The sequence below is a fragment of the Acomys russatus genome, chromosome 11 (assembly GCF_903995435.1).
Source record: "Acomys russatus chromosome 11, mAcoRus1.1, whole genome shotgun sequence".
NCBI classification, from domain to species: Eukaryota; Metazoa; Chordata; class Mammalia; order Rodentia; family Muridae; genus Acomys; species Acomys russatus.
Genome location: NC_067147.1, coordinates 59,598,975 through 59,613,689, shown reverse-complemented (window position 1 = coordinate 59,613,689; position 14,715 = coordinate 59,598,975). Strand labels below are relative to the sequence as shown.

Genomic DNA, 14,715 nt, shown 5'->3' with positions numbered 1-14,715 from the left:
CCTTCACAAGCCTGGGCGAGCTTGAATGCCAGGCCTCTCCTAGACAAGGGAGCCGCAGGCTCAGCAGCACAGGCCAGGTGTGACACTCAGGAGGCAGGACATCAGCCGATGTCTGCTCAAAGCTCCTGTATGCTTGGACCTCCCTCCCCCCCACCAGTGCTGAGTTAGCATGGCTGCTGTCACAGCCCGCACTGAACCGAGGCTGCAGGTACTCCCCAACAGCCCAGTCCACTGCACTCCCAGCCCAGAGGCAGTCCCCGTTAGGCGACACAACATGAAGTGGACGTGACATGTCTTCTTTAAAGTTTATTCACAACACACTCTGCAACTTCACTGTGGGGGCTGACCACGTCCACGACCGAAGCCGCCTCTCTGCAAGACAAAGCACAGGGGAGTCAGCAGCAGGCCCAGCCCCCGCTAGGATTTCTAGGGCTTACTGTGTGGAGGAGCACCGTGTCTGCCTCCTCACACTTAGAAGCTCATGTTTAGACATGGCCAGCTCCAGCACAGGGAGCCACGATGGCTTACTCTCGCTACCTCTCGTGAGATGAATGGTCTGTGAGGCCGGCCACAGTGCTCCATAACCCTGCAGTCCTGGCCTTGGAGCAGAGGACCCCGCAGGAAGGGCTGGGCTGGTCTACAAGCGCCTTTGCAGTGGCAATTATCCCCATTTCACAGAGAACCAAGATCCTACCCAAGGGAACTCTGACTCTAGAGCAATTCTGTTCTGGGACCCACAGAACCTCCAGAGCTCAGTTCAATTCTAAGTGTCACTAAGTAAATTCAGAGGCTGGGCATTAACCGCCTAATTAAGACCAGCATACGTGGGTTCTGACATGAGATCAGCAAGCCTGTGTGCACACCGTTCCATTGCTCAAGACTGCTCCTAACATGGGGGGAAATGAGACAGCACACCCCCAGAACCGACTAGGCTAGGCCACCCCCCACTGACTTCAGAAAGCAAGCAAGATACTCACAAACTGGAATTCCGTCGCTGAGCCGGCCCCAGCCTCGGCTTTCTTGTCAGCACCAGCTGGAAAGAGAACAGTGTAGAGCTGACCTCTGGGTGGTCAAGGCAAGGCAGAGCCACACACAGCCATGGCCACCTCACCAAGCAGGGGGCTCAACCACCTTCCAAAGTCACCAACCATCTCCCCTAGGAAAGCTGCTTAGGGCACCAAGGACCCAAACTGCTTGTAGAGAACACTCAGGCAGGGGGAGAGGGAAGGTAACAGAGCACGGAGCCGGGGGAACCGAACACTTTACAAGAAAGCACCAGCCACAGGACAGCAGGCCGCAAGCCTGGAACCCAAGCACTCAAAGCCGAGGCAGGACTGCACTGACTGCATGACAGACCCATTCACATGGCAGCCCCAGTTCAAACTAACGTATGCAAAGCTCCACAGGCCAGATTTCAAAGAGTAAAAAAAAAAAAAAAAAAGTCAAATACCTCAGTTTTAGGAGGTTAGATGTTAAAATGACACTTTAGGGCCAAATACCAACACTAACAGCCAAGTAACATGTTTCCACTAAACGTAGGTTTTACACTCAAACTCAGTTCATATGGGTTGGGAGGGCTGGGGCCACCAGAACAGCTTCAGAAAGTGTTACAACTGGAGGCTCCTCTGTCCTCTCCCCGCCAGAGGTTGCTGCTGTTCACTTCCTGCCCCTTAACCAAGTCTAGTCTGTCCTCCAATCAGTGTAGACTAACCTAGGTTCATCAGGCCCCACCCTCTAATTGAGGATCCTGGGGCTGGAGTGATGGCTCAGTGGTTAAGAGCACTGCCTGCTTTTCCAAAGGACTCAGGTTCAATTCCCAGCACCCACATGGCAGCTCACAACTGTCTGTAGCTCCAAGACCTGACACCCCTACACTAACACATGCACATAAATTAAAATTAAATAAAATATTAAAAAAAAAAAAAAAAAAAAAAAAATTGAGGATCCTTCAGCAGGAGCCGGGGAAGGAGTTCAGGCTGTGCGTGTGTGTGTGTGTACATGTGTACACGTACACACAGAAAGGGTGGCGAGCCCTTACCTCCCAGGCGTCACCTAAGGGCCCTGGCCTGCAGTCTCCCCGAGCCCAGCTGGCCCTTCAGGTGTTTGCTTAGTCCCCTTCTGCAAAGCTTCTGTACACACCTGAAACCTGGATAGCTCCCCTTCCATTTCCCCAATTACTAAATGCAAGCTCAGTGACAGGGCCATGCAGGCCTGTCCCCAGCCCCTCCCAAGGCACCCGCACCCAGCACACACCTGCCACTCTGCCTCAAGGCAGAATCCACAGGGACAAGGCAAGCACCTGCTTCAGCTCTCCTGAGGGGCAGCTTAACCCTAACCACAGGTCCTCAGTGTCCAGCACACAGGCCCCCCTCCAACTCCAACACCAAGGACCTTTCCTGGCCACCTTGGCATCAAGGACTGCACCACCCAGGGCCACCTGAGAATCTGGGTTCAACCCGTTACGGATGACACGATACTCACGAGGCACGGCGCTCCTTCTGTAGGTGTCTCTGTCTGCCTCCCCTCTTGTGAATCTTGCAGGCCGCTCACCCTCTGGACCTACAGAAACCAAATTACACTGTGAGCGTGGGGCAGCAAACGAGTACAGCCAGTGCAGGTGCGTCAGCGCTCACTGACAACCACTGACTGTCAGACCCACAACAGTGGCCACAGCTCAGATGTCCCCACAGGACCTTGTCAACATCCTCACGGGTTTTCCCCCTAAAACTTTTTTTACACATACACCTCTGTCCATATGTGTGCCTGCACACCAGAAGAGGGCACCAGATCTCATTATAGATGGTTGTGGGCCACCATGTGGTTGCTGGGAAATGAACTCAGGACCTCTGGAAGAGCAGCCAGTGCTCTTAATTTCTGAGCCATCTCTCCAGCCCAGCTCCTCACATCTTAATTAACACTAGCTGGGCGGTGGTGGGCCACACCCTTAATCCCAGCAATGGGAAGCAAAGGCAGCAGGATCGGAGTTCGAGGCCAGCTTTGTGTACAGATTAATGTCCAGGACAGCCAGGGCAACACAGAGAAACTCTGTCTCAAAAACTAAGAAGAACCCAGAACCACACAGCCAGTGACAGTTCAGTCCATAAAAGATGCTTTCTGTGAAGTCCTGGGGACCTGTCTTAATTGATCCCAGATGCCACGGAGGAAAGAGCCGCCTTTCTAAGTCATCCCCACCTCAACACATGCCAAGGCACACTTGAGTTCCCATCGCCTCCTGTACACACCTCAGAGGAGGTTGTATTTAGCACATACGGGATCTTCTATGTCCCCTAGCTAGGCTGCCTGCCTCTGCTTCCTGAGTGCTGGGATTAAAGTTGTTCCGTAACTCATAGCTAACAAATTTATTCTATTTGTTTCTTGATTTTTTGAGACTCACAAAATCTCCCTGTGTAGTCCTGGTTGTCCTAGAACTCAACAGTGTCCTGCCTCTGCCACCACCGGCCCCTTAACAAACTTTTAAGAAATACACCCAATTCTGTAGCTAGCAAGCAGCAAACACGCTTGCCAGACCCAGGCAAGGCACCCCAAGCTCTTTTCCCCAGGTGGTCCCCAAGGTTCCAGAGAATGTTTTTGGCTCTGAGGATACAATCTACGTAACCCCTGGTTCCCCTTCCGTACTGAGTTCACTGCTAAGCACTCTGCAGGCAAACCCTGGAACCTCTACCCTAGCGCCTCAGCCTGTAGCTAGGACAAGTTCAAGCAACTGTGAGCCAACTGTGGCCTCAGGAGTCAAGAGGACCATTCCAGACCCAACACAGAGGCATATCGTCTGCGGTCTGTAAATACACAGAACACCACTTCCTTTCTCTCACACATGGTGAGCAGCTCTGCTTTGGGCTAAACACATCACTCTGCTCCACAAGTCACTGGTCACGTGCAAGACACAGGGGAAGGTTACAGCCATGAGAAACCACTCAAGCTTAATGCACTCTTACGGGGCTGTCACCCAAGACCCCGTGTACCATAACAACATTTCTGAGCTGGGAGTAGTGGCACACACCTGTAAACCCCAGCACTCAGGATGCTGAGGCAGAAGGATTAAAACTTGTTCAAGGTCAACCCCAGCCACATACGGAGCTCAAGGCCTGTCCGGGCTTCACGAGACAAACACCCTCGCTCCTTAACCTTAACTTGGGTTATTCAGAACCGTACCTTTGGGCCGAGGCCTGCCAGTCTCGGGACGGCTGCGGCGCAGGGTGGCGGGCACAATCTCCGGAGGCAGGTGGAGGTAATCTCGGAGATACTGGATGCCCTCGTTGGTGAGGTACCAATAGAAATGTCTCCAGGCAAACTGCTCCTTCACGTAGCCTCGAGATTTGAGAGACTGGGGGGCAGAGACGTTCGGTTAGCACAGAACTAAAGACCGGTGTGGGGCACGCGTGCGTACCTAATCAGGCTGGGAAATCCTTAAGGGTCCTACGTCCCAAGCCTAAAGGGTCTTTTGGGGTGAAGCAGCTCTGGAAAAGCTCAACTAGACTGGGACCCCGTCCTTGGAAGGTGCTTGCCTGCCTACCTCACGCCACAGCGGCCAGCCCCTCCATACCTGCATGGCCTTCATCACGTGAAGGTTGGGCACGTTCTTGTCGGCCAGCTCGGGGTGTTTGGGCATATGGACATCTTTCTTGGCAACCATCACGCCTTCCTTAAAGAGGAGTTCGTAGATGGCAATCCGGTTCTTCTTGGGCATCAACATCTGCAAGCAAACAACTTCTTCCGCACGGGGCCCGGGAGTGGGCACGCAAGCCCGCGACCGCCGCTGGCGCGGGGTGGGGAACTCAGAGCGCGCGCGAAGCGGGCCCACGGGTGGGTGAGGCCACGAACCGCGGAAACCAGCCCCCTGCACCCCAACAGTGCAGGGAGGACGGCGGGCACCCCGATGCAGGGGCGCACACCTCCCCGCCGTCACAGCTCTCGCCACGGTGTCCGGGGGTGGAAGACACAGACCCTCAAGGGTCACCCCCGACAAAGGACCCCGCTCCCCGCGAGGCGGAAGACGCGGAAGCAAGTGCTGAGTGCTCCCCTAAAATCCGCCCCCAGACCTAAGCGCAGGGGGCAGGCAGGGGCGAAGGGACGCACGCGCGCGGACGCCGTCCCCCGGGCCGGGCGCCTCCCGCCACACGTGGCCTTGGCGCTGGGCTCCCCCGTCCGTCCGCCGCGTCCCCTCCACCCCCGCCGCCATCCGAACGCCGGCCCTCGGCAGCGGCGCCCCGCATAGGACCTGCGCCCCCGGCCCTCGCCGGCTGCGGCGAGCGGCGCTGCGGGGAGGGCGGCAGAGGCCTCCGCCTCCCGCCCCCAGGACGCAGGCCCGCCACGGCGCCGATGGCGGCCGATGGAACCCGGACGCCGGAGGAACTCACCGCGACGGCTGCAGGGACCGAGGCGGAGGCTGGAAAGGAAAGGGCATGCGCGGCGCGGCGTCTCTTCCGGGCTGCGTGGCCCCGCCTCTCTGCAGGACCCCTCCCGCGCCGCCTTGGGTGGCCTCCGCAGTGCCTGAGGAGCGCGGGCGGCGCTAGGACGCATGTGCGAGCCTTGCCCCGCCCCTAGAGGGTCCGAGCCTGCGCATTGTATCGGAGCCGGTCTTCCCAGGCTGAAAGGCTGTGAGGTCCGCATAGACTCAGCTCCCGAGTGAGGTCAAAACCAGCCTTAACTACCAGAGACCTTGTCTCAGAAGGACCAAAAATAAAAAAGCATAGACGGTTAGATTACTTTTTTCATGTACCAGATTTATTCCCAGGAAGAAACTATGAACCTGCCAGCAGTAATTAGGGCACACTCCCCACTAACCCTTCTTATACTGGAGGAAATTTTACTTAAGGTTTTTAGTCTCTCAGATACGAAATTTTTTGGGTTTTCGAGACTGGGTTTCTCTGTGTAGCCTTGGCTGTCCTGAACTCGCTTTGCAGACCAGGCTGGCCTTGACCTCACAAAGATCCGCCTGCCTCTGCCTCCCAAGTGCTGGGATTAAAGGTGTGCACCGCCACACACGGCTAAGAAATGTTAACGATCAAGTAGTGCAAGGTCCAGGCTAGCCACATCAAGTAAGACCCTCTCTAAAAATATATAATAACAAATTTAGTCAGGTGTGGTAACGCCGCCTTTAATCCCAGCACTTGGGAGGCAGAGGCAGGCGGATCTTTGTGAGTTCAAGGCCAGCCTGGTCTGCAAAGCGAGTCCAGAACAGCCAAGGCTAACACAGAGCAGCCCTGTCGCAAAAATCCAAAACAAACAAACATATATAATAACAAACTTTGAAGGCGGGTCATTTTATCTGAATTTATTTGCTTGTTTTGACACAAGGTTCCCTTCTTTAGCCAACACCAGCCTTGAACTTACAGCAGTCCTCCTCCAGCCTCTGCCTCACAAACGCTGGGCTTACAGGCATGGGCCACCATGCCTGGTTGGCGGGCTGGCTTCTCAACACCATCTTCTCGGTGAAATGAGCTGCTCGTTGGCAGAATGCTTGCCCAGCATGCACAGAGCCTTGGGCTTGCCCCTCAGCACCAAATAAGCTGGGCACGGTGGCGCCAGCACTGCAGGAAGTGGAGGAACAAGGACCAGGAGCTGAAGGTCCCCAGACCCTCTCTGGGAGCTAGTCCCAGTCGCCTTGACCTTCGTTCCTCCCTCGTCTTCTTCCCACCTACCACAGGTCTACAGATGGGTGACAGAGATGGGATGCCAGGGTCTCACTCTGTCGCCCGGGCTGCCCTGCTGTTAGCCCACCCCAGAAACCCACAAAAGCCTTTCGTTTTAGAGCACCCTGGTCTGTTCTATGATCTCGGCAGGCCATCTGCCTCTTTCCCAGGAGAACCAACTGCCTGTGCTCCCTGCCCCTCTCCCCATGTTTGTCTCCATCTCCGTTGTATGGCTTCTGTGCTAAGAACCTCCAAATTGGCCCGGAGAGATGGCTCAGAGGTTAAGAGCACTGACTGCTCTTCCAGAGCTCCTGAGTTCAATTCCCAACAACCACATGGTGGCTCACAGCCATCTATAATGAGATCTGGTGCTCTCTTCTAGCCTGCAGGTGCACATGTAGACCACTCTATACATAATAATAAGTAAATAAACCTTTAAAAAAAAAAAAAAAAGAACTTCCAAATTTCTGGTGACATGGTAAACATCATGGAGTTCACGGGCTTCCTTGCAGCCACCAGACACTGAGGCCCCACACCGGGCTTAAATAGGGTTCCGGTTACAATGGACAGGAGCATTCCTCATCAAGCAATACACAGTCCCGTGTGTATGTACATGTGCGCATCTATATTGAGAGCATATGAGGAAAAAGGAGCCTGCAGGCAGTGAGTCGGGAGGGGAGCCGGAGCTGGAGAGGCAGAAGGACAGGAGAGAGGAGGCTCTGGTGTGACAGAGAGCCGGAATGACAGCAGCCAGGACACTGAACCCAGGGAGACGCTGCTGCACAGGGACCTTGGCTCATCAAAGTGCTACGAGCAGCGGGGGATGTGGGGCGGCTGGCATCATCAGGCCGGCACTCAGGAAGCAGGAAGCCCTGGATTCAGTCCCTAGCACTGTGTAAAGTATCCGCCTGCCCCTCCCTCCCGAGTGCTGGGATTAAAGGCGTTTGCCACCATACCAGGCCCGAGAGCGGGTTTTTTCTGGCCACGGCTAACACTAAGAGCCTTCAGCCACGCAGCCCTCTCAGAGGCCCAACCACATCCCGCTGTACACGGCTGGAGGCAGGCCCAGGCCATCATGCTTGCTAGGGCAGACATAGCTGCAGCTGGCCTGGCACTGGGATGTTTTCCTTGGTGTGCATTAGACCAACACACCCCAGGGCATTGTGGGATGGATCTATCTAGGCCAGCAGTTCTCAGCCTGTGATTGAGATGCCTTTGGGGGGGGTCACATATCAGATACCCTGCATATCAGATACTTACATTATGATTTATAACAGTAGCAAAGTTACAGATATGAAACAGCAACAAAATATTTTATGGTTGGGGCTCACCAGGAACTATATTAAAGGGCCGCAGCATAAGGAAGGTTGAGAACCACTGTTCTGGGCCACAGACAGGTTATGGCCAGCAGCTCAGGTATCCCTGCCTAGCCTCCACTCACCCCAAGTACACACCGCCCTGACTGTCACAGGAGTAAGCGTGTTGAGTGGCGTTCCCTGCTCCACTTTCATCACTAGACTAGGCCTTGAGAAGAATCACCCCTGTCCTGTGTCACCTGTTTCTGTGCTCACCAGCTGATGGACAGCGGCTGTTAAGGACATAGGCTGAGTGGTGGCGCACGCCTTTAATCCCAGCACTTAGGAGGCAGAGGCAGGCGGATCGCTCTGAGTTCGAGGCCAGCCTGGTCTACAAAGGGAGTCCAGGACAGCCAAGGCTACACAGAGAAACCCTGTCTCGAAAAACAACAACAACAACAAAAAGAAGAAGAAGAAGAAGAAGAAGAAGAAGAAGAAGAAGAAGAAGAAGAAGAAGAAGAAGAAGAAGAAGAAGAAGAAAACAAAAAAGAACGTATTTAAGCCGATCTGGTGGCCCCGATGTAGCAGAGCAGCTGAAGCCGGGAACCCAGGGCAGGAGCCAAAGTGTGGGTTCATGGGCCCCCGGGGGCCCCCCCAGGTTGGAAATAAGACAGCTGGCATTGGCTTCAAGTCCCTTCCCTAAATTCTTAGACCTTTAAATCCAAATTGTCAGGTCAGGAACAGAGCAGGCCTGGGGCAGCAGCGCCCCCTATGGGTAGCACCTTGATGACGCCACTGACTTCTAGGGCTTTGGCTACCGATAACCCAGATAACCTAGCACATCCCACATCGCCCTTCACACACCTAGAATAGCTTTCCAAGCCTGGAGCCTGTCGCCTCTTCCCACCCACACAGAGGCTCCTAGGGAGAGCCATCTGTGCTGCAAGGCCCCAGTGAAGCTCCCAGCACAGGAGAGTGTGCTAGCGGGTAGACAGCGCACTCACGCACACACGCATGCTTGCGTTGCCTGCGCCTGGCGCGCGGGGTGAGGCTTCGACTTCGTGGTCCCCTCCGGGAAGGCAAACCACGCAGGGGTTGACCCCGTAGGTGACCACACCTTCGCCTGTGTCGGGGTGGCGGCGCCTCTGCCCTCCTCGCCTGCCTGTGTCACTCTTCCTCCACCAGATTAAAAGGGCGCCAAGGTGAGAAAAGGGGAGTCCAGGAAACGGCACCAATTTATAGGCGGTTGGCTCTGTTGTCTTGTGTTCCGGATCCGTTGAATGAGCGAGGATTTTGTACACAGTCCTGTGGCCTGCCAGGGACTGGCCTGGAACGCTCCGTTGTAGACCTCAGCTGGCTTCCTCCATCCTGCTTTTGTTTCCCAACTACATGCGTGTGTGTCACCACACCCTTATAAGGCCCTGTCTCCTCTTCCTCCTTCCCCAAACCCCTCCAGGCAAGGTCTGTCACTTCATAACCCAGGCTGGCCCGGAACTTACAGACATCCACCTGCTTCTGCCTCCCGAGAGCTAGCAATAAAAGCTTGTGCCACCATGTTGAACATGGTTGACTTCTTCTTCTTCTTCTTCTTCCTCTGTCTCCTCCTCCTCTTCTTCTTTTGGTTTTTCTTTTCAACACAGGGTTTCTCTGTGTAGCCTTGGCTGTCATGGACTCACTTTGTAGACTGGGCTGGCCTCAAACTCACAGCGATCCACCTGTCTCTGCCTCCAGAGTGCTGACATAAAGGCGTGCACCGGCTGTTGGTTTGGGGTTTTTTGTTGTTGTTGTTGTTGTTTTTAATTTACTATTATGCATACCATGCCCTGGCTACACATACACCTGCAGGCCAGAAGAGGGCAACAGATCTCATTACAGATGGCTGTGAGCCACCATGTGGTTGCTGGGAATTGAACTCAGGACCTCTGGAGGAACAGTCAGTGCCCGTAACCTCTGAGCCATCTCTCCAGCCCAGAGTTGTTGTTGTTGTTTGTTTGTTTGTTGTTGTTTTTTTATGAGACAGAGTTTTTCTCTGTAGTCTCTGGCTATCCTGGACTAGCTTTGTAGACCAGGCTGGCCTCAAACTCACAGATATCTGCCAGCCTCTGCCTCCCGAGTGCTGGGCTTAAAGGCTGAGCCGCCATGCCCGGCTGTATTTGTTATTTTTTGAGGTGGGATCTCTTGTTGAACTGACCCAGGCAGGGATGACCTTGAATGTGCTTTTTGGTCTAAAGGAGCCAGGGGTGACCTTGAAGTCTAAGGTTGGCCTTGTTTGTAATCTGCCTGCCTCCACTTCCTAAGTGCTGGGCTTGCAGCCGGAAGCCACCACACCTGGTATCCATTGTCTTGTTTTGTTTTGTTTGTTTGTTTTGTTTTTTGGTTTTTTGAGACAGGGTTTCCCAGTGTAGCCTTAGCTGTCCTAGACTCACTTTGTAGACCAGGCTGGCCTCAAACTCACAGCAATCCACCTGCCTCTGCCTCCCGAGTGCTGTGTCCAAGGGGAATCCACCACTGATCTTTTTCTTTTTTTAAGATTTATTTATTTATTATATATACAGTGTTCTGCCTGCATGTACACTTGCAGGCCAGAAGAGGGCGCCAGATCTCATTATAGACGGCTGTGAGCCACCATGTGGATGCAGAGAATTGAACTCAGGACCTCTGGAAGAGCAGCCAGTGCTCTTAACCTCTGAGCCATCTCTGCAGCTCCCATCCATTATCTTTTAATGGCCCTAAAAACCCACTGAGTTTTGTTGGTTTCAATCTGCTGCTGTCCTTCTTATGCATCAGGGGCCGGTGGGAAGCTTTGCAGATGGCTACCTAGTCCCTCCGACAGGACCCGGTCCACCCTCCTGAACTTCCCTACCGCTGTGACATCATCAGAGTGACCCAGACTCACCTGTACCTTGTGTTTTTCTGATTCAGATTTTCCATGTGGAAACAGATTTATTTTTTCTTCCTATTTTTCTTTGCTCTCTTCCTTTATTTGCTTTTTGAGACAGAGTCTCACTGTGTAGCCCTGATTTTCCCGAAACTCATTATGTAGACCAGGCTGGCCACCAACTCACAGTGATCCTCCTGCCTCTGCCTCCTAAGTGCTGGGATTAAAGGCATGCGCAACCACGTCTGGCTTTTGTTTATAAATTTCTCAGACAGGGTCTCATGTAATTTTTATCATCACTATTATAATTGTTATTATGTACCCCAGGCTGGCCTCACACTTGATATGCAGCCAAGACACCTTTGAATTTCTGGTTTTCCTGTCTCACCTTCCAGATGCTGGGGCCACAGACTTATGCCGCCATGGCCAGCTGATGCCTTGCTGGCCTTCTGAATGTTTCAGACCCAGGCCCTCAAGGCTGAATTCCTCATCCTCCTGCCTCCACTTTCCATGTGCTGCACAACAGGCCTGTGCCACTTCATGTTTTTGTTTTGGTTTGGTTTTGGTGTTTCTTTTTTTTTTTTTTTTTTTTTTCTGTTTTTTTGAGACAGGGTTTCTCTGTGTCTCCTTGGCTGTGCTGGACTCACTTTGTAGACCAGGCTGGCCTCAAACTCACAGCGATCCGCCTGCCTCTGCCTCCCAAGTGTAAGGATTAAAGGTGTGCGCCCCCATACCCTGCTGGGTGACCAAGTATTTTAAGGGCCACAAAGCTGTAACTTGGAGGCTCCAGCTCTCTCCCTTGCTGGCAACACACTGATGTGAGCTCCCTGCTGCAGTAGACACTTCCAGAGCGATGCAGTGAGGGAGCTGTCTGCTGTCTGGCTTCTGTCAAAGCAACTCCCAAGATCCACTGGGACTGAGAAGGAGGACTACAGACTGTACTCTCTGGTGAGCACAGTGGCTGGACCAGGCAGGGAGCAGAGGGAACATGGCTGCTGTCTTTAACCTTCCAGATCAGGTTGGTAAAATGGCTTGAAGAGAATACAGGTGGCTTGATGCTTGGAACACACATGATGAAAGTCAAGAACACACACACACATGCATATACACACACATACATACACACACACACACATGCATACATACACATCACTTTTTTGGTAAGATTTATTATTTATACAATATTCTGCCTGCATGTATGCCTGTCCACCAGAAGAGGGCACCAGATCTCATTATAGATGGTCATGAGCCACCATGTAGGCTTTAAAAAAATTGTGTGTGTGTGTGTGTGTGTGTGTGTGTGTGTGTGTGTGTGTGTGTAAATTTAGGTTTGCTCAATCCAGAGCCTATACAAATGCCAGCTCAGTGGCTCAGGACACTTGGCCCCTAGGTAATGAAGGCTATAGTGGTGATGTCACCGAGGGGGCGGAGTCCCAGCATCCCAGTCCTACTGAGGCAGGTGCTCTGTGGATTCTAGGAGCTCCAGTGCTGGCCTCGAGGGTAGGAGAGAGGAATCAGGTCTCCTTTGCCTCCCCGCCCCCACCCCCACCCTGCCATCACTCTCAGACCTCCCTGGACGGGCAGGACATATGGCCCTGCCAGGGGAAGTCAAGCCGGGAGCTCTGCCAGTGAGGGCCAGATGGAGCAGCCAGAAATCACAAATCAGCTCACGGACAGCACCATTAAATAACCCTCGTGGGTGGGCGCAGGTCTGAGGACACATTTCACAGCCCTGGGGTGCCTGGGCTGGCCCTCTTCGCCTTGGACCTGAAAACTCATCTCTCTAACAGAACAGCTTCCTGCTAAGTGCAAGACACGGACTGAGGACAGATGAGCCGGTGTGTCAGGTCACTTCAAAAGTCCTTCTAGAGCTGGGGACATGGCTCCGTTGGTGGGCCGCTTGTCCGGAGTGTATGTGTTGGAAGCCCCCTGAATCACAGCACCCTAAAAACATGGTGCCACACACGTGGAGTAGCCCCAGCATTTGGGAGGTTGAGACAGGAGGATCAGAAATTAATTCTAAGTCTTTTTGGCTACATATCAAGTTTATAATAAATGAATGAAGAAATAACAAAACCAATTAATACAAGAAAGCCCAAAGTGGTTCTTCTGCCTTCACCTTGCTGCACTCAGGGCTAGGGGCGGAGCTGTGTGGGGACCAGGACAAGCTGCCCCTGGAGCCTTGTCATTGGATGGGTAAAGGGCAGCGTGTTCTGCCTCAGCTTTTTTTTTTCCTGAGTCGTTGCAGTGCCAGCCAGGCTGCTGCCATATGGCTGTTCCACCTCTCTCGTCACAGAAGTAGCTTTTTGGAAACTGGGGGACGGGTTCTGAGCCTTTCTCTCCCAGACTTCCTTCATGCCCAGCTGTAGCCCACCAAGGTGAAGATCTCACTCTTTTGGTTTGATTTTATTTTTAAACAAGGTCTCATTGTGTGGCCCCGGCTGATCTGGAACTCACTATGTAGACCAGGCTAGCCTTTAAATCACAGAAACATTCCTTCTTCTGTGTCCTAGGTGCTGGGATTAAAGGTGTGTGCCAAGACACCTGGCTATTTTTCTGTATCGATTTTGTTTGTTTGTTTTTGTTTTTTGAGATAGGGTTTCTCTGTATGACAACTCTGGCTGTCCTGGAACTCACTCTGTATTCCAGGCTGCCCTTGAACTCATGGAGATCCGCCTGCCTCTGCCTCCCAAGTGCTGGGATTAAAGGTGTGTGCCACTGGCGTCTGGCCTTTGATTTATTTATTTTGAAATAAAGTCTCACTCTGGGGTTCATTGGCCCAAAACTCACAATATTGTTCAAGCTGGTATTGAACTCACTGTAGTCTGTCCCAGCTTCTCAAGTGCTAGGAAGGTAGGAATGCATCCCTGTGCCTGTCCAAAGGTTTGCCTTGGCCTCTGGTCAAGCCTTCATCTTGCGGTAAGGAGGGGCTGCCACCCCTGGGCCTGCAGCGTCTGTCTGCACTCACAGAAGCCCTGGAGGATGCACAGGGTGAGTGAGGAAGCTTTGGGGAGCTGGGGAGCTTTGAGCACGGAGCTACCCTCACCTCCCTGTCCATCCCAATGACCTTGCGTCAGTGTTTGCTTGAACTAAGAAACATCTTCGAGCTGATTCTCGACGCGCAGCAGGAGACTGGTGTGGGGACACAACCTCCATCTTAGGATGTGGGAGGCTGAGGCAGGAGGCTTTCCTGTTTCAGGCCAGGGTGGACTACATCATGAGACCGTCTTAAAGCAAAGTAAAACACACATGTGCACATATACACATGCATACAGACATACATGCACACACACATATACCATGCAGACATAAACATAAATGCACATAAACACATGCATACATACACACACGCACACACACACACACACACACACGCATACCACAAAGGCATACACACAAACATGCACATACACACACACACACACACACACACACACATCAGGTGACTTTTTTTTTTTTTTTGTTTTTCGAGACAGGGTTTCTCTGTGTTAGCCTTGGCTGTCCTGGATCGCTTTGGAGACCAGGCTGGCCTCAAACTCACATTGATCTGCCTGCCTCTGCCTCCCAAGTGCTGGGATTAAAGGCGTGCGCCACCATGCCCGGCTACCAGGTGACTTTTTTAAAACAGCAGACGGAGCCAGGCATGGTGTCACACGCCTGAAATCCTGAACTTGGGACGTGGAAGGAGGAGGGTCAGGGAGCTCAAGGCTTCTGGTCTGTAGTGAGCTTGAGGGCAGCCTGACTGCACGAATCTCTTCTTCCATCCGTCTGAGTACTAGCCAGGCCTGAGCTCGCCTAGCTTCCAAGATCACGTGAGATCAGGTGTGTTCAGGGTGGTATGGCCATAGATGCCAGAATTTGCCTTTTTTAAAATATATTTACTTATAGTCGG

General features: G+C 53.0%; 1 protein-coding gene across 2 annotated transcripts; it reads right to left on the bottom strand.

Moving 5' to 3' along the window:
* Positions 1 to 308: 308 nt before the first annotated feature.
* Positions 309 to 4,749, bottom strand: Rps10 (ribosomal protein S10). 2 transcript variants are annotated; one of them, XM_051153471.1, is made up of 5 exons: positions 4,562 to 4,749; positions 4,171 to 4,342; positions 2,482 to 2,559; positions 978 to 1,033; positions 309 to 372 (listed from the first exon to the last, which is right to left on the bottom strand). In XM_051153471.1, exons 1-5 carry the CDS (start codon positions 4,709 to 4,711, stop codon positions 331 to 333), a joined length of 498 nt encoding a protein of 165 aa, XP_051009428.1. In that variant the 5' UTR covers positions 4,712 to 4,749; the 3' UTR covers positions 309 to 330. The 2 variants fall into 2 exon arrangements, with proteins under 2 accessions (XP_051009428.1, XP_051009429.1); XM_051153472.1 differs by lacking the exon at positions 978 to 1,033 and having other exon boundaries at positions 311 to 372.
* Between the last annotated feature and the right edge of the window lie 9,966 nt (positions 4,750 to 14,715).